At 42.2% G+C, this 20824-nt stretch overlaps 1 protein-coding gene across 12 annotated transcripts in view; it reads right to left on the bottom strand.

The window, feature by feature from the left end:
- Positions 1-20824, bottom strand: part of FGFR2 (fibroblast growth factor receptor 2) — an 86137-nt gene that overhangs the window by 35255 nt on the left and 30058 nt on the right. For all 12 annotated transcript variants that reach the window (XM_061364170.1, XM_061364160.1, XM_061364165.1 and 9 more), the window contains one exon: positions 15697-15820. In XM_061364170.1, the coding sequence (XP_061220154.1) occupies positions 15697-15820 (124 nt within the window). The remainder of the gene's footprint in view (positions 1-15696; positions 15821-20824) is intronic.

Genomic DNA, 20824 nt, shown 5'->3' with positions numbered 1-20824 from the left:
AGTTTATCCCGATAGCCATCAATGATTTAATCTTTTATTGATGACTGTCAAACATTTCCTCTACCAGAAAAGAGGAGGCAAAGCAAAGAAGTAAAAGCAGAGTTCTTACATTCTAGGTCCCAAATTCCTTTAAAACACCTAAATAAAGTCTGTGCATACGTATAGGTGTGTATGTGTAGCCAGTTGTGAAATTTCTTCTCTAAAGGTAAGTGTGCTAAAAAGAAACTTTGGTTGCCCTCCAACATATGGGGCAATGATCGGTCTTTGTCAACTCCCCCACCTCAGCAGAAGGGGATATTCCTATGCCCACACAGGCAAACAGCACAACATAACCATCACGATGCAAATTCGGCAGGGTTTCATGACAAAGACCACAAGAAACACTCAGGATTGGGGAAAACAACTAAATATGGAGAAACTCCACTAATTACAAATGATCAAGTATAATTCTATACAGTATCATTTCTTAGAAATAGCCGTTTCAGGTTGTTATCCTGTCTTTCCTATTTCTCTGCAAACCACACACATCTGAGGACTCTGCTTAAGCATAGGTACTGTCAAAACCATATTCATAAATCTCACATCACTATTTAGCATTTAAAATACAAGCTGTACATGTGTAAGCAGATATCATCACTCAAACAACTGGCTACACAAATATTAGATGGAAACAGTGTGTTCTTTTCTACTAAAGACTAGCAAAGGACTCTAAAAGGTTGGTGAAACTAGTTTTATCGTTAACCCTAAAAAAAATAATATTTCTAACCAGGATCACTGCTAAACAAGACATCTTTGGATATTTAACTCAGACAAAGAGTATTTTCATACAGAACAAGTTAGCAACCCATCTCATGCCTCTGTAGCCTTACTGATTTCAATATTCCCCTTGCTCATTGATACTAAATTGAATCAGAACCTCAAGAAATAAATCTTTGCTACCTATCCACTCTCAGTGCAAACTCGCTTCAAAATCAAGTCAACAGCATATGCATATGGAAAATCACCCCACAGATGAGCTGTCTTTAAGCACACTAAACCATAAATGAAATATAAGTATTAGTTACCTAGTGAACTACATACGGATATACAAGGTTTTTCATGGATATGAAAAGGTTCAACTGAAATGCCATACATGTTTAAAAGCAAATGTAATGGGTGTTTAAAAATGTTTAAAATTGAACAGTATTTTCTGTGTCTTGATCCTAAATTGAGCCAAATTGATAATTACATATAAATCTCCGTATGTTACATTTCATTTGTATTCTAATTGTTCCCACAGTCTAACTTTAGAATGCTTTTTAGAGAGAAAGCATGCTTTACACTGGTTCCCACCTTAAGAGATAAGACACCAGCTTGCTTTCTTCAACTTGCAGTTTAGATACAAAACCAACATCATCCCCATTTGAGGAGTCAGCTATCTACAAAAGGCAGAGTGAAAATGATTGCTCACGTGAGGAATATCATACTCAAGGCCACAAGCAGCTAACTTTTACACCACTTTAGAAGTGCTCAGGGTGAGCAGCTCTCCTTGCTTATCCATAGACAAACAGACTTGCTATCTGAAAAGATGACTGACAAAGATACCTGCTCAATGGCTTGAAAGAAACTGTCATTTAGCCTGTTAATGTTAAAACTTCAGAATACCTTCCTCCAAGAGAGAAAACTGCAAAGAATCCAGGAAAGCTGGAAAAGTCCAAGTTTCCGCAAAACTGGCCCATTGAAGGAACTGCTCAAGCAGCACCCAGCCCTGCAGGACACCTGGGGGTAGCTGAGAGCCCAGTCATGGCATCATTGAATACCAGCTTGGAAAGGGCCTCAGGGATGATCTGGTCCAGCCTTTCTAGGGAAAGCATGATCAAAACTGGATGTCCCAGCACCCTGTCCAGCTGAATCTTAAGTGTCCAGTGCTGGGAAATCCATCACTTTCCAATGGCCGGTTGTTCTTGTGAAAAATTCTCCTCTCGTGTCCAGTTGGAATCTCCCAGGAGTAACTTGTGCCCATCACTCATCTTTTCCATATGATTCCTTGCAAAAAGGGAGTCTCCACCCTTTTCGTAGCCACTTTAAGCACTGGAACATGGTGACAAGGTCTCTCCTGAGCTGCCTTTGCTCAAGGCTGGACAAACCCAGCTCTCTCAGCCTTTCCTCATACAGCTGGCTCGTCCTGCCACAGGTGATGGAAGGAGAAATGACTGGAAGAAGCATTCTGGAAATGACAACCAGAGCCTGCACACTTCCCAAGCAGTCCTATTGGCTCTTTAAGAAGTTTAAGTCCCTGAACAGGAGATTGCTACAAAAGGGCCTCATCTCTCTCCCATCCTTGGCTTTTTCATCTCCTCCAAATATTGCTGATAGCTGCAGCCAACATAGCAGGAAACCAGACAGAAGACCAAACAGTCATGATGTAAATGTATGAGGTGAAGACACTGGGGTGAAGAGGTGGGTGGTAGGAGCCAAAACCCCTGCTTCCATAGCCAACACAACCAGAGGATGCAATCCCACCACTCCAGTCCCAGTGCAGGGGGTGCAAGGGATGGAATAACTGCAGGAAGAGGCTGCTCGCCAAGCATGCTGGCAGAGGGAAGATGCAGGGCAGGATCTGCTGCTGCCAGAGGCCCAAGCAGAGCATATTGTGACTCAAAGAGTGTCTCTGCTGCTACTGGAGTGCCTTGGCAGGGAGAGAAGACAATAACCCCGGAAGGGCTGAGCTCTGGGGCCCATCCTGAAGCCAAGTCTCCTTAGCAACCTGGCTATGCCAGGGGCTGAGAAGAGCTCTGGCAATTGTCTATCCAGGGCTCCTTGTCACCCCAGCACAGACAGTTCAGGACCTTTCATGGGAGCTAAAAGCCAGAACCAAAGCCCATTGAAGTCAGGGGGAAAACTCACATGGAATTCAATGGGCTTTGCATAAGGCATCTGATTCATTAACAAAATAAATAAATAAATGAAAACTACTCTTATTTTCCCCCTTTTGATTGTGCTTGTTTCCTCTCCTTCCAAATGTGGGATCCGAGTGCAGGCTAGGAAAATAAAAGCTGAATAACAAATGCAAGACCAAACATGAGCTCTGGGGACAATGAAGGGATCCCCAGTTAATGGGAGGGAGGCGAAGGAAAGGGAGGGGAAGAAAGTTATCCAATTCTTTTCCACAGTTTATAATTAGACACATTTATCAGAGTCTTTAATACCAGTTTTGAAATGTTACTGACTCCAAAGGAGTCATCTTGACGGCTGCCACTGTGAAGCTACAGAGGGGTTCCCTCAAACGATGCCCCTCAGTGCACCAGCATCACTGCAGGATCGATAGCCCCTGGCAGAGGTTCTGTGTAACCAGACATCAGCGAATGAAAAATGAAGCAGCCCCAGCTGTCTCTCAGCTTAAATGAAAACACAGACCTGCCATGCCCTCGTCTTCATTTGCCCTGGTCAGCGCAGCATGCTCAGCTCTACTTGTTTATTGTGCTCAAGAAGTCTTCAAGCAGCAGCCTGGACCCCATTCAATGAAAACACTGCCCATTCCCAACCACCTTCCTTCCGATCGTGCAACATCTGTTGCTTTGGAAAATGCTAATTATGCAGTAAATTATGGGTCTCAAAAGCATCCTACAGTGATTTAGGCCAGATTGCAATCACAGCCTCTTGCCTTGGCTTAGACTCTCAAGCTTGCAAGATTGACTCTTCAGCCTTAAAAATATGTATATATATTTACACTTATAAAAATCAAATCACAGACTTTTCATCATATACTCGGACTGAAATACTTCTCCTGTGTTTTGCCTTCACCCACACTCTCCCACCGGTTCCACTGAGTCATGTACCTAACATGGAGGGTCCCAGAAGGCCACAGAGGTTTGGGAGCAGCCCTGATGATGGAGAAACATGTTGCTACATGGCTCTGTCTCCAAATTAACTGCATGTGTCCTCTCCTACCCAACAACGCATCACATCAGGGGATGCCCTTGGCAGATAATTTAGAGACATATCCACCCGATATCCCTTGTGCCACCAAATAACCCACAGATGAGCCTTGTGAGCATCACCCATCTCCAGGACACCCAGAACCCCCTCTTCATGCCTTCTTCCAAATGATACCCAAGGGATTACCCGAACTACTCCAATAGAAAATGCAGTTATATGGTAACTTCACAGGTGCCTTAACCACTGTTCGGAGTTGAGAGGAACGTAAAACCTCTCAGGTACGGCTCCAGCTTCCCACAGGTCAGTGCACCCTGTGCCACCTCAAAGCTGAAATACCATTTCTTCTCAGAAGTGGCACTAATGACCATTTCTGCCACAGTTTCAGAGAACAGCTCTCTACCTGTGCAAACCAGCATCTCTATATTCAAATTCTGGCATCTCTATTGAGACTGTACATGTTCATACTGTTATTACTGGCTCCCATGATGGGTTTTGGTGGTGTGGATACCTACCGCTGGGTATTTACTAAAGCCACTGGGCCACCCACAGGATATCAGCCCCTATTGTAGCACTACCTATTGGGGTAAATATCAACCATTAAAAGAAAATTTCAATTTTTTAGCAATGCCTCACCATTCAGCGAGTGGAATCCTATCAAGTTTCTACCCTGCCCCAGCCCAGCAGCAAAGGAACCAGTTTGCAAGGATTGCTGTCCCTCATGAAACATCCCACCGCCATGAGCTGCAAATCTGGCCTCAGACCACAAGCACTCCGAGGCTGGATTAATTACAGAGCTCTCATGAGGAGAGTTCCAGGAGCAGCCAAGGCACATGAGGAATTGCAACTCGATTTCTTCATAAATCCAGCATTATCCAAGTTCATACAAAGGACCTGATTTGAAACCACACTTGCTCTCCACACCTCCAGGTGGAGTGGCATAGGAGGGGTCTAACCAGACAGATGTCGGAGTCCCCACAGGAATTTCCTCCTTCAAGGTAGCTTTCTACACAAGGGCCAAACCAAACCTTTGCTTCCTTTCTCCAGCAATAAGCAACTGCTTAGGGGGGCCTGTGCTCTATGAGGAGCTGGAAGGAAAACATTGCTAACTCCACTAATTGTTCCATGGCATGGAGGAGCAAGATTGAGTGCTGGCTGTGCTTTCAAACGACCAGGAACAATGGAGCAGGTGTAGGCAAATGCCTCTACTAATTAACACCATACAGTACATACACTTGAGCCAGGGGCTGAGCATCTTCTAACCAGCTGCACATCAGTTTGGTTTCCTCTCTACATAATATGAAGCACTGCATGTTGTTTATGGCCAACTCAGGAGGGCTGCAGAACTGTCATGTTCCATTTCAATGTACATACATACACACCCCTCAAATCATCTCTTCCTTAGGTAATTCATGCACACTAAGGTAGCATCCACAGCAAGTTAGGGACAATGCTCTCTTCGCAAACTCTGCAAAATCAGATGTTTTAAGGCTACAGGGAATAACAAATCATTGTCATTAAACACTAAGAGATAAAGTGTGCTGGTGTCCATCCCTGGCAAGAGCACTTGATGAAGAACAGGAGCCTTTCAGGCAGACAAGTGAATAGCTTATGGATCAGACCAGTATCACCAGCGCTGATGAAATCATGCCTTACAAATGTTGGCATCTTTTATCAGGAGGCATTAGCCAACAAATGTTCATCTATTCAATGTTCCTGTACAGCAGGAGTCTCCATGGACAGCATTTCCTGTCTGCCCAATACTACCTGAAGAAGTCTTCTCAGTGGCCAAGAGCTCAAAGGGGTGTCACTGGCCCTTATGAGTGAACATGGTGAGGCCTGGAGCAGCACAGGGACCTGCTCATGCAGATGGGACTGAGGGGCTAACCTCCATAACCACTTTCTGAGCTCCCTTTGTCCTCACGTTTAGAAGCCTTTAATGTAAACTGGAGGTACTTCTTTCTACTGCTGTGTCAGACACTTCACCATTCATAACTGCTGTGCCCAAACCTCCATCCCTGCTTTGGTTTATGGAGCAGTATCAACAGCATAAAGTGAGACAGCAGGGAACCAGACTCCATATATTCCCTGCTGTCAGTGAATACTTTCTCATACAATTAAACATTTGAAGACTATTAAAGCATTTTAGTTCTAAAGAGTAAAGACTGTCACAGACAACAGGAGCAGACCCATTTGCTACCCAGAGCAAGGCTTTGGCCACCCCATCCAACCTCCTTGTGCCACTCAAGCTCTCCTACTTTCCAAGGCCACCTAAGGAAAAGGCAGTGCCTTTTAAAACCTTTACAGAAACTAATCAGGTGCATTCTAACTCTTTGTCCTTGGTTTCATCACCTTCACCTCCAATTTGAAGTAATGGCACTGCTGCTCCAGCAGGCAAACTCCCACTGATGTTATCCCATCTGTCTCTTTGGATAGCTCAACAGCATGGCTTCAGCTTGGTATCCTATGTGCATTTTAGCTAAAATCCATCTTTGCTTAACACTTTTACAGCATAAGTTCATCTGCACACCTCTTTCTCATATGGCAGCAAGCCAGGGAAAAGAAAGCAAGCCAGACTGACTTATTTGGCTTGATACAAAGTCCACTGATGTCAGTGAAAACAGTAGGGAAGAAAAACAAAATCACAATCAGAACTAGTTAAAAGCTGTCCTTTCAAATCACATGTACACCCAGCAAGCCCAGGGCTAAGGCAGGCAACGTGAACACTCTTGTTTTACAACCTGGAATTATCAACAGGGTTTTAAGACCAGTTTGTCCATAGAGCAAAGCCCTATTGTCAGGGGGACACTGCACAGGTTTCATCAGCCCCACGGAGCAAAAAAAGTCATAGCAGCAAGAGGTGTTGCTCCAACACTAACCTGGGAGTTCACTTGCAGCATCCCTCACCCAGCGCATGCTTAAGCAATAGATACAATAGGAGCTGAATAGGAATAGAACAATGAGGAGCTGAAATTACCATTGAAATTATTTTCAGTGCACCCTAAAACAAAAAGGCTACAAGAGAATGTGAAAAACAGCTTGTGGCTTCTCACAGACAAGTGGCCAAATTGCATTGCTCTGGCTGGTTCCAGAGACTGCATTATTTTTTACAGACAGAGGTATCTTCCTTTGTACTGTGCACAGCTCCCAGCACTCAGCTGCCTTAGAATAACCAGAGATAACGCTGGCATCCAGCACCATTGAACTGGGCTCTCCAGTAGGCTCTGCCAAAGATTTACTGTATGCCTGGCAAGTAGCATCTCTTCCATAGTGATGATGTTCTCTCCCAGCTGCAGTGGGTTTAACTAACCAGTGCACCCAGTGATGCCCCAAAGCACACAGTGGGAGTTATTATTGCTGTTGTTATTGTGACCCAACTGCATATTTTGCATCCTCCACGTTCCCTTTCCTGCAAATAGTTCTGCCTTTAAAGTGAAATGGAAAAGACTGTGTAAACCTTTAAAAGCTCTGATACTTCCACACTTCCTCCCCTTTTCTTACACATATGCTCTACTGAGCAACACAGGCATGAAGTTATGGGAAGCACAGTGGTGTTCTCCCTCTTTTCCCTGCTAGACACAGCCAACCAATGGCTGACTGTCCACGTACGTGTTGTGCAGGCTCTCAGAACAGGAGAAGCTCCAGCATCCAGAGTTTCAATGCTCTGTGCTGGACTATCCTGACACAGCCTCAAGACATTCAGCCTTTACCTTCTTTAGTGATGAAGTTTGCTATCATGTGGTCCCATGTCAAGAGAGAGGAGGTGTCCCTCACTTCTACAACACAGTATCCACAACCTGTTCTAAACGTTGGACCAGACGCTGAAGACTGCTCTTGAGAAGACCCCGATTCTACACATTTTTCATTATATTTCTAGTAAATCAAGTAAACCTAGGTAAAGTTTGCCAGATGCAATAGGTTTCATACCAAGTACTTAGGCGGGCCATGCTTGGACACAAGCTTTGTGCTCCAAACCAAGAAAGTTGTCCTCTGTTACTTTCTACAATTCTTGATCTCCCTTTTTATCCTGATTTTGGCTCAGATAGAATTAATTTGCTCCCTAGCAGCCGGTACAGTGTCATGCTTTGGATTTAGGATGAGAATAATGTTGATAACACACTGATGTGTTAGTTGTTACTAAACAGTGCTTACACCAAGTCAAGGACTTTTTTCAGCTTCTCACACCACTCCACCAGTGAGTAGACCAGGGGTGCACAAGAAGCCAGGAGGAGACACAGCTGACCAAAGGGATATTCCATATGATATGGCATCGTGCTCAGTATATAAACCAGGAAGTGGCTCAGGAACTGGCTGGGCACTGCTCAGTTGGTGGTGAGCAATTGGTTTACATTTGCAACACTTCATTTTTCTTGGGGTTTATTTCTCTCTTTGTTGTTTCCCTTTTCATCAAAATTGCTATTATTATTCTAATTATTGATTATTATTACTTTATGACAACTATTAAACTGTCTTTATCTCACCCATGATGTTTCTCACTTTTACCCTTCCAATTCTCTCCCCCGCCCCACCAGGGCAGTGAGTGAGCAGCTGTGTGGTTCTTAGTTGTTGGCTGGGATTAAACCACAACTCCTCTGCACCCACATTTTCCTGCCTTTCAGCATACAATCTGGACGACCAGCCTATATGAAGCCAAGAGCCAGGAGCACCATCACAAGCCTCTGGTTGGAACTGCTCTCTGAGAAGACTTCACTGATGTTGGGGGGGAAGGAAGGAAACATCTTTTGTTGTAATATTCATTCAAACATAGACATAGGTGGGTTTCACAGACACTCTAGACAGTGCATTAGCACAGATATTGGAGGAAACCTTTGAAACCAGCTGCTACAATGAAATTATGGTGCTCAGTAATGCGCATAATCCAGTCTAACAGCAGAAACAATGCTGCAGATATAAACACTAACCAACACAAGTATATGAACTTGTAAATGCAGGATACATGAACAGCTTAAGAGCAACTGTTTTGACCACCTCATTTATGACGGTGCTTACAAATCCCTAAAAGGATACATAACTTTAGACTTTCACAAGCATTGCAAAAATGGTAAAGACTGACTGTACTCCGACCAATACACTGCAACACTGAGTTCTTAACTCCACTCAGGATCTGACAGCATCAGTTTTACTTTCATGAACACTTAAAGATTTCACCATGTTCATGCAACCTTCTAAAGAGAAACAGGAAAAAATAATCTCAGTATTTTCTATTTACAGAGCAGTTCAATCTTCAAAAGTGCTTAACAAGCTACCTTGTATGACCCCTTTAGGCACCAGAAGCTGCTATAAGGTCTTCCCTGCACCTTCTCCAGGCTGAATAAGCCCAGCTCTCTCAGCCTGTCTTCATAGGAGAGGTTCCACCTTCCTGGTAATCTTTATGGCCCTCCTCTGATCTCTCATCCTCTTACCTATCTCACCTTGACACCATCCCTCAAGGGCTCTTCCTCTGCTACACTGAAAATCCCTGCAAAGACTCCCTACAGCCTTTCAGTCCTGTATATTCCCAGTCCTGTCTCTTGCCAGTCTCAGCCATGAAACAACCCGACGCCTTCTGCTGAGTGTCACCTCCATCTATTTCCACGTCTGCTATGTTGTTTTTAATCCTAGTCTAATCCCAAAACCACCAGTGTGGTGGTCTGTTGGGATTCACCTTTCCCAGTGCGGGCCAGCTACCCCACTGCAGCCATGGGGCTGTCCCAACTCTGCATTTCCCCCCACCCTCAGAGACAACATTAAGAAATGAAGGTGCAAACTCCTCATTAATAAGGCATGATCAATAGCCTTGTGCTTGCCTTTAAAATGGTCCACTCATCCAGTCTGTATCACAGCTCATTTATGACTTTTCTATAGTCGTGACAGCACTTTTTAAGAGGATGTAACTTTACCAATTTACTGCCAATTATACTCATTTCTTTCAGTAATAAGTTTGTTAGAAGACACTGGATCAGATCAAAAAGCCCCTCTTATTAGACACAGACGTGGCTTTCGACACATGCCAATTGCACATTTGACAAGACAAAAGTCTTGTTAGAATCTTCAGACAACCCCTGCAAATTCCTACTTGCATTTCCACAAGTAGGATACTGCATGAATTAGAAGGCATGATTAAAAATGATAATAACAGAGCTGAAACAATATCCTGTTCATCATTCATCAAAAGAAAGAGAAATACCTGCCTTGGGGCTGTAATAAGACAGAAAGTGGGACAGGGAGAGCAGTCCTTCCCCAGCAGACTCTGCAGGAAGCATTCCAAACATGACAAATTCACTGTTCACTCAGCAGATGAAGTAATGACACTAGTATTTGTCCATAAAACATAACTTAGCCACACTACCCTAGTGAAATCAGAAGCTTTAACGCTGTAAAACCAGGGGGTTGGAATATTTTTACCTTATAAAGAAAGGGGAGGGGGAAAACGTACGCTTGCCTTTTCCCTTAGCTGAACCATCACACTGTGGTCTTTGTTTTCAGGAGCAAACCGCACAGCCTCCAGCACTAAACAATCTGTGTAATTTCTTCTCAGGTGCACACACCTTGCCAAAAGCCTAGTGCCAGGTGTAAAGTCCACACTTGGGCTTATCAGTACATTAAATAAAGTCTTCTTCCCTCTTGGCCTAACCAAATCCCTGAGGGCAAGCATCAGTACAGATTCCTTCACGCTTTCAGCCCCTGTCTCATCATGTCCCTTGCCGCAAGCACCTGGGCGAAGACATCAAGCCAAAGCTTGTCCATGTAAAGAGGCAGTCAACAACTACAAGCACATCTGCCAGAAATACAAGTTTAGGCTTGGTTGCAATACCTACGCTTCACTCCTGCCAGACATCAGTGATGCAACATCCAAGGCATGTATTTAGTTGATGTCAGTTCCTTTTTCACAGTAACCTGAATCCTAAATATAATTCTTTGGAAATTAAGGGACATACTATAGTTCAGTCAAGCTACTTCTGAGCTTTATTTTGACAAACAAGCCTCGGCACAAAGCAAACAACAATGCATATGTTTTTATGAATGCGGGAATGACAAAATGGAAACATGGCTTTAACAGAAAAATATGTGTCCGTGCCATGTTCGCAGCTAGAGACTGAGAGCACATGAGAATCCAAAAATAAAACTGACTAGAAACAAAGGCAAAGTTCTTTCTTCTGCCTAAGCTAAGGGACATATAAACAGTGAACCACCAATAGCAAAAAAAAGTTGATGCCATTTTAATCAGATCTTTTTTAACAACATGCTGTAAAAAGCCAGAGTAAAATTCACCCCCCAGCCCTCTAAAACCTCCAGGAGTTCAGAATAAAAGCATTTTTCTGCATGCCCATCAGTAAAACCACTCATACATGAGATTTCTGGGGCATGAGCTTTAAACCGAGAGTCATTTAAAATGCTCCCTGGATGAGAAGTTGTTCTCACACTGTTTTCATATGAAAATACGAATGATTGGTAAGGGACAACTGCGTGCCCACCTCTGGAGTTCACTCCTCAGTAATGAGAGCCAAAGGCAGTGCTATTAGGCAAATTAGAAACTGGCCAAAGTGCAGCTAAACTGGCTGCAAACGGACCTTTCTAAAACTATATATCTGTGATGTGTAACATTCATTTTTATAGTAAACAGCAGTCTTCTTGGAAGAGGTGTTGTGCTACAGCAGCTGCTTATGAAACCCAGTAAATGGGGTGGCACCAAACTTCATCTGAAATCAAACCATCTTTTGTTTCCCTGGATGATGACATTAAATAGGACAGAAATGGCTACCTGCACTAGGGCTGTTCAAAGGCTAATCTTTTTCTTTTGCTGTTAAAATATAAATTCAATTAGTTACTTCCCTGCTTAAACAGAACCGCCGCTGCTGAAATTGTACTCTAGCGATAATTGCAATCCAAGAGTGATCTAATTATATACAAGTCTCAATGGCTGCATTCCCACGTTGCTTCCTACAACCCGGACTCACTACAATACAACTCGTAAGTGAAAACCACATCGTTTTCATTCATTCTCCCTTAAGACTGCATGACTTTATATATGTTTAATGAGAAAGGAGTTAGTTGATTAGTAAGCTTACTATAAAAATGCAAGTTTCTACCTACTGTTAAATACAAAAGAATACAAAGGCACTTTTCAGCTGATGGGCTAAACTGTGCAAGAGAAAGAACATTCTTTTAATTAAGGTCCTGGATTAGGATTCAAGTACCAGCTTTACTTTTTGGCTCAGCCACCAGCTTCCTGTGTGACCCAGGGCAAGAAATTTTATCGCTCCACAGCTCAGGTTTTCATCTATAAAATGGACAGTGACATTTCCTTCTCCCAGCCTGTCCACATTTCAGTTGTAAGCAATTACTGTGCATTGTCACATTGCCTTGGACATTAAGTATTTGATAGTAACTGAAGCCTTTTGGCAGGACTGTAATAAGAAGCTAAAATCAACTTGTCTCCTTTCTACAGGATCCTAACGTAGCTTTGTATAGCCACCATTTGCCACTACTGCATCTAACCAGTTTGTATCCCTGGGCAAAGTCCTGCAGTCAGCCTTCTTAAGTCTCTGTTCAGAAATGGAAGAGGAGAGACCAAAAGGCAGTGGAATAGGGTATCCCAAACATGTAAAGAATAACTTTGTCCAACACAGAATATCCTGGCCAACTCGAATGGACAATTCCCCGTTAATATTGTCAATGTGCACGAGTATCCCGTGCGATGCAGAGAGGCTGACAACAGCTTGCTGCTTTTTGCTTTGGTATTTTCTACTCCCATTGTAAAAATTCAGCTCAGTGGTGTTGCCAGGTTTGTAAATTTGAATGAGACCATCTGAGCCCAGTTGACTATTTTAAGAGGGTTCTTGCAAGTAATTACAAGGTAAAAACGAGAATACTTCACACCTACATTCTGACTGAAAACTACTCAGCCCTGCTGGCTCCAGGTTTTTAATTGTCAGAAGAGTTCAGGGTTTGGAAAGTTATTGGCCTATTCCTAACCAGCATTGTGTCATTATTTGGCACGCTTTTTGCTGGGATACCTCCCAAATCTGTGACATAATCAGAGGGTTCTCTACATTACAGCATATAGTCAGATGCTCATGTTAGTGTAATACGTTGCCATATTTAATACCATTTGCTATTACTTACACTTAATCAACTCTGGAACCAGTTAAACCATATAGGAAAAGCAATTTCAGAGGCTTTCAACTGACAGTTTTCCACACAGAACTTGCCTCAAAATTACGACCTGAAGTTTGTAAGATGCAGTCTACATACGCAATTGCCTCTAAACAAACACCCATAACTCTCCGCAACCCTGTGGGAACTGAAAATTTATATGAAAACAGAAAAGAGACAAAATAAATTTCTGTAGAACTGTCTTAACTAGAAAAACTGTCAGAGTTTCCCCTTCTGGCCAGCCTTAATTTACTGCTTCAGCAGTTTTATGCCCAACCTCCATGATTACTACAAGCTTTCAGCCACACAGCAATGGCTGAGCTCTCTAGCATCAATCCCCCTTTCAGGTTAAAGTCCCAGTGCAGTACCTCTCAAGAGACTCACAGTGAATTGAGCACAGATATTTTAGTTTACACTCTTGAACTCATGAAATTAAATGCGAAAAGCAAGTAAAATGATTACACAGAACTCCAAAATGCAGGTCATGACTTGCAAAATCACTTTTGGACTTCTGGTTTCATATCCCACAGGGTCTCAGCATCGGAAAATGCTGATTATTCCCCCAGGGGAAATCAAGGCTCCCTTGGGTGCCATCAACCTGGTACCCAGCACCTCAAATCACTAGTCAGTTTTGAAAAACCTCATTATTTACTTTTCTGCCTCTCTATAGGAAAGGAACAGACATTTAAATAAATGACATAATCCTTATTACCATTCCATTCATTCATGCAGGTCCCTATAATTTACTGCCAGGAAAAATAAACTTCTGCATAATATTCTTCAATGTAAGACATTCAAAAGGCTCAAAGGGGGAGAGGAGGTGAGAGGGCTTCTGACAAATATTTGTTCAAGTGACCACATCATCCAGGAACACATTTGCTAGAAAAAAATGGGTGAAGAGATTTATGGTCAGTGTGAAACATGCCAGATTGGAGCTGGGGCAGGAACAAGGAAAAGGAGCAGAGGACAGAGAAGAGAAGGGGAATTTTTAACCAGTTTCATTTCAGCAAGGAAAACTTCCAATATTGCAAGAGTGCCTTTTTCCTTCTATGTCACCTCTTAAAAAAAGTTTTAAGCAACTTGAGTTAATCTATGTTTCCTAAAGAATTGAGAAAAATGAAACCCAAAACAACTCAAAAATGCCACAACTCATCATCATCTTATACACTTCCTGGGCCAGGCTTTAAGTCAAGTTTAAAGCAAGCTCATGTGAGTAGCCCATTGCCTCCAGCAAGGTGGTCAGCAGAGGACTGAGGCAACAGAACACAATTTACTACCACCTCTGACAGCCGTTGCTGCTGCACCCTCCATAAACTTTGTTTAAACAAGTGTTCAAACAAAATGGCTTTGCTTGGTTCACCTCAACAATACCCATAGCTCACTATGGATCACAAAAATGTTGCCAAGGCTATAAAACTCCTCGTTGCTTTCAGTGTTGACTACCTAAAACCAAGTGGGTGGTTCACAGACTGGCTTTGAAGGCTGCTGGTAGAGCTCCAGTCTGATGGCATCACAAAGTTATCTTTTTCCTCCTGTGCTCCATGAAGAGGAGCAGATGAGCTCTCATGGTAATTCCATGGGGAATTCTCACCATGGGGATTTTTTCCTTTCTTGCTGCCTGAAAAGCTGGCACCTGCTTTATTTTAGATTTGGGGGTTCCTGCAGATTTGAGTGCTCTCAGACAAAATGAGACTCCACTTTTAAAAGTACTACCAGAAGGCCCTACAGTAACAACCAAACTGATTACTTTTGGACAGAGATGCCTTCAGAGCCAATAAAACTGCTCACACCCATCCAGGCTAATCAGCAAGAGCAGGGGTGAATAGAATAGAACTGGATCCTAAGAGTTCAAGCCCTAATGTTACTAAGCACTTAAATAAATACATGTAAGCCTTATTAAAGTCCACCAGGATTTTGGTATTATTAAGTTAACATTATTAAGCATGTGCTTGATAGTGCTGCTGAATCACAGCTTTGCTACTACTAAGAATTCACACAGTTGTTTATTTATCATTTGTCCTCAGGTAAAACACTTCTTCATTACTTTTGTCACTTGTGTTTCAGAGCTGCTCAGAGGCCACACAACAGGCTGTGGTCAGATCTCCGTTATACCGCTGTGAGTGCAAAGCACCTTTCCTGGAGCTCCAGATCAGCGTTAGCTTCCCCAAAGTCAGTATCTATCTTCTCATTGTAAGAAAAATCATTTCAGCTCTAACAACAGTAATCTAAAGGATCCCTCGACAATCTTTATAACTGCAGTTATTAAAATCTGTGTTAGGACAATTGTACGAGTAGTAATCCAATTGTAACACCAATGATTAAAATTGCATCAGTATTTATTATTTGGTTGTCATGGTAAGCTTGTAGGTGCATCACACAAACAAAAATTCACTTGTACACATGGACATTACACCTTTGCAAGGTACAAGTAGATTAGTCCTACAGACAAAAGACAGATGAACATACCCCTACGTAGCAATTGGCTATGCAGTGAAATCTTGTCTTCAGACTAATGCGAAATCATCTTCAAAATGAATGCAAAACGTATCAGCTTAGCTCTAAATGTTTTAATAGACAGCTCATTAAGTTAAAACATAGTGTTACACGCGACAGAGCTTTACTTACCAACAACGTCGAGATGGTAAGTGTGGTTGATGGATCCGTACTGGTTTTCCACTATGCACGTATAATTTCCCTTGTCAGATGGGACCACGCTCTCCATGATGAGACTCCAGTGCTGGTTGCGGACCTGGTGGGTTGTAATCAGAGAGATTGATAACTTCACTGCATAGTCTCATCCCCTCCAAAAGATCTGTTTTCTGAATAGTTAACCATTTGTAATCCATGATTAAGAACATACTCTGTGCTCATTTGACTGTTCTGGACAGTGAAATACTTTAGCTATGGTACAGCACGGCTGCAGCAGTGAAAGCTTTCATACATTCTGCTATAAATTTACCTTGTCCCTGATCTGAGCACTGCAGACCTCGGTGCATACTCAGTCCTACCAGGCTTAAAACAATGGCTCCAATTAGCAGCAGTCATCTTACCAGGCTTTACTTCTCAATCCACTCTAAAGTGAATTCATACCCTCAGGACATTTCCCATCTGTCTCCAAACAATCATCTGATAATATTAACTACCCACCAGCAATACAGCATGGATATTTTCCCCTAACATCAAATCTCTGTCTTTCTAGTAGCTCAATTATACAGCAAGGGTTTTGGAGAAACAAAGTACCAAAGGGCAATGTTTGGGATCCCTCCCACAGACAGAGGAGTGGCAACACCTCCCTTGTGGTACCCCAGGGCAGCAAAAGAAATAAAGATGCTGCTTCCAGAAAAATGCCTGAAGAAAATCCTCATGGAAACAGAGAATAAGGATATACATTTACTGCATACAATCCTTCTCAGACAGCATGTATTAAAGGTGCTGATTCTGTTCCCATTTGAACTCAACAGGAGCACTGGAATTGTTCTTGCAGAAAATAGGATCCAGCCCAATACTGGAAGGATATAGAGTCATCCGGTACACATATATATTTCCTGCAGCATAAATTGGCTCCCAAAATGACCTTTTGCTGGCTATCCACTAATCCCTTGTTTTAGCATTACATTTTTGACAAAGCACTCAAAAATCTTAACATTAAGTAGCCATAACATACAACTTTGAAATTGCAAAGTACTTCAGTTTAGCGAATGGAATAAAATCCAATCTGGTACAGTCATTTTGACCAGCCAAATGGAAAGTAGCAATTCAGCGCAGTACACCAGAAGAATTTATGGACCAGCAACACTTCCAGTAACTATACATTCTTAAAACATCATTACAACCATAGGTCTGAAATCCTGCTTTGTGAATGACGATTGTGGAGGTCCCTATCCAGCAGGAAAAGGCTGCACAAGGCCCTATCCCCAGTGCAAAGAGATTAGCCCTCATACTTGTTGGAGGAAAAGTAGTTTCAGTTCAGATCTTGGAAGAAGAGTCCTCTCTGTAAGGGGTTCCTGGTTTTCACAGTGGCCCCAGCTATTAATTAGCTCTTTAGCTAAATTATATTATTATTGTCCGGTTATGGTGTATTGACTTCTTTCCACACTATCAAGAACTACAAAGCGATTTTATAAAGCTAGAAAGAGTTTTAGTGTTACTGTGCTGTTATTCTGCTATGCAACCTTGAAAGTCAAAGTTCCAGTCAGGAAAAATTACTGCCATAAACCACTGGAAAATAACAAATACAACAGCTACATATTTTTGTTATTTTACTTCCTTGCAAGCTATTTTGATGGAGATTTGGTCAAAGTGACCTGAACTTTTTGCCACTGCAAGTTACATCACGCTTCTCGGAATCAGAGCAAGGGTTTTTAACTAATCTGACCGCAAAACAGGAAGAACAAATCATGGCTGCATGGAAGTTAAAATAGCATAAAAATTACTAACAAGCTGTAAGTAATTAGCTTGATAGGAAAACACAAGAAATTGTTTAGTATCCAATAAGAAAACATAACTAGCTTACACCCACAAGTGGATACACTGGATGGCAATATTAAAAAGTATTTGTGTAATTCCCCTTCTTGTAACTCCAATAAGAGGAGATAATATCTTTATCGTAAAACAACAGCTTGAAACTCTTCAGTTTAAGCTAAACAACTGCTGTAGAGGCCCAAAGCACATAAGACACATTGTCACACAACTGGATTTATGACATGGATCTGGATTCAACTAGATCCTGCTTGTTGGTTTAGTGCTTTCTGGATACAAGTGCAGGATTGAACGCCCAGAAAATGTCCCCTTTGCTGGGGATGACAGAATCTTCTCCCACTGAAGACTCCAAATTCAACCTTTCATTCTCAGAAATTCAATGGTCATGCCACATCCCTTGCAACCAACACCATGATCCTACAGTCTTCGTTAACATGGTCTTTTCAAGTAACGTCACTCCCTGGTCCCAACAAAGCCTGTCTTTGGGGAGTAAAACTAGAGCCATTACAGACAACCAGCACCAAAATCATAGAATCATAGAAACAACTAGTTTGGAAAAGACCTTCAAGATCATCAAGTCCAAGTCCATTAACCCAGGACTGCCAAATCAAACAAAACCAACCCCACTGTTATGACTGAAGTTGCAAATAGATCTAGGTCTCTTTGGTAATTCAGGTTAAAGCCATTAGCTCCCTCCTGGTTGCTCACTAGGGCCCTTCTAACTGAAGACACCAGTGCTACAGCTCTCCAAATATTCCCTAATAAGTTTCCATAGATAATACCAACAGGGTTCATTTAAGCTGTTTAAATAAATGACTTGAGCTTACCTGGCAGACGTATTAGGGAACTCATACGTATGAATCTACTAGGAAAAAACCATGAGGGCAGCAACAAGTCGCTGAAAGCAGGAGTATCCTCACCAAGCCTACAGGGTTCAGAAAAGGTTGTGTCCACAGACACATTCAAAAACCTTTCCAGTTCTTCAACCTGACTAGCTCCTTCCCAGCTATTATTTCTACTATTTTATTCCCAGAAATCTTAACTCACATTGAGTTTTTTTCAAAATCCTGGAGAATCTACTCCATTACCTGGTCTTCAGTGTATCCCTCTCTATTTGCCATTGCCTCTTCTTGACATAGGGGAATTATTTCCTGTGAAGGTGCTGAGGTGCTGGCACAGGGTGCCCAGAGAAGCTGTGGCTGCCCCATCCCTGGCAGTGCTCAAGGCCAGGCTGGACACAGGGGCTTGGAGCAAGATGCTCTAGTGGAAGGTGTCCCTGCCCGTGGCAGGGGTTGGAACTGGATGAGCTTTAAGGTCCCTTCCAACAAAAACCATCTATGATTGTGTAAAAACATGATTCCCCACAAAATCACCTCAGGTAGAGAGAACAAATGCAGAATGTCCACGCAAAAGCCATAGGCTTTTACAGTTCCTATAGAGTCAGAACTCTTTCTTTACTCTGTATTTACCTGTCTGAATCTAAATGTGCTTAAGACAACTGTAGTGATGAAGTTTATCAAAATGAATACGTGAAAACACACACACCTGTTAACACTTAAACAGTACCAACTGATAGAAGTACATTTGCTTTCTGGGTGGTGTATAGAAAAGTAAAGGCTCCTGTGGTCTCTCACAGAGGATGTAGATTATTCACTCAAAGAATTATAAAACCCCTTTAATTGCACAAGCAAGGGCTACCATCACTTTAGAGGCAGACATAAAAACACATCTATAAAGGATTTAGACATTCAATAAATGATTTTTTTGTCAGAATTTTGTGTATATCTTGAAAAATCATTGAAGGTTCAAATTTGAAATTCACCAGCCAGAATTAGTCACAGTGGAGGAATTTCACTCTGGAAGTTATCTTGGCCGGCACATACACCCTCCTGCTAGCCTGACTGAGTGCAAATTGACTCAAGATATTCCCCAGTCTGAAGGACAAAGTGCTACAGGCCACTATCTGATTGTGATAAAGAGCATACAAAGAAGAGATTTCTTAGCTCAAGGAAGCAGGAGAGAGGTGGCTGCAGGATTACTGGAAACCTTCATGTTTTCCTTATTTTTACGTTGTTCTTAAAGTCTTCAAGGGATGATTGCCCCTTCCGAAAAGGACAGATGGTGTTACATCAACTGGTGATGGCAGATATGGCCAAGTTTGTTTCCAGCTATTCTATTTACTCAAAGCATTATGGAGAGCTCCAGCAGAAATGCTTTACATGTAGCAATGCTACCATACAATACATATATGTAGCAAGCTATCATACAAGAATTACTTTGAGTTGCTGTGATATCTGGCTGAAAACAAACCAGTCCTTTCTGAGGATTCCCTCATTACAAGTTTGCCAGTAAAGACATGCAATACAAGAAAATACAATTCTCTCTTTACTCCATGATAAATTTGGACAAGCCCACAACGACCTCAACCTGCCCCTCTACAAGAAGAGAACACAGGCTCCAGAAGCTCTGGAGGCCTCATTCTTTAATACCCATTCACTGAAAACAAGCTTTACTCTTAAAAGGATGGTTATTTAAACCACCAACAGAAACTTGAATATGCATACATTTGGTAAGCAGAATGGCAACGATTATTTTGGACTTGATGATCTTAAAGGTCTTTTCCAGCCTAGTTGATTCTATGATTCTCTAAGTAAATGCTACCAGATCATTTAACATTTGATGTATTTCTGAGCAACACCGGAGTCTAAAATCCACAGCTGTGCCCCCTCTTTATTTCCCTCAGATTAAAGAGAGGTAAGAACTTATGATTGAGAATTACAGTCATATACTTCGCTGATCCAGGTGGCTTTAGAAATAGGCATCTGTGGTTTTGTCCCAGAGTACTCACATACCTAGGAAATTGTATATGTTTAATACACATGAGCAAAAATTTAACCTGTGGCACTTAATGGGCACAAGTCTAAATGAGCTCACCCAGAATCATAACACAAGCTTGCAGTGGCAGCACAGAGCCCTGCAAGGGCTGATTTACCCCATCAAAGATCATCCTCCCAAACCAGACATCAGGTATCTCCATCCTTGCCTTGTATGACACACATTTTCCTGCATGATTTTCAAGGGTGATAGCTCCATTTCCCCTTTATGAGGTATAAAGGGTTTAAATAATGCCCCAGTTAGTACCGAAACAGTTACTATAATTTTCCAAGACAGGATTAGTTTGGGTTTGGTGTTTGGGTTGTTTTTTAATTGCTTTCTTTTTGGTTTTAAAAAAGCACTGAGAAAGGTGAAAATCACTGAATTGTAGCCAATTCGT

Source organism: Neopsephotus bourkii, unplaced genomic scaffold, assembly GCF_033783945.1.
Source record: "Neopsephotus bourkii isolate Nb327-2 ecotype Australia unplaced genomic scaffold, CSIRO-AGI_Nbou_v1 NB_1189, whole genome shotgun sequence".
In the NCBI taxonomy this organism is placed as follows: Eukaryota; Metazoa; Chordata; class Aves; order Psittaciformes; family Psittacidae; genus Neopsephotus; species Neopsephotus bourkii.
The sequence above is the reverse complement of the archived record's forward strand: the minus strand, read 5'-3'. Positions and strand labels throughout refer to the sequence as shown.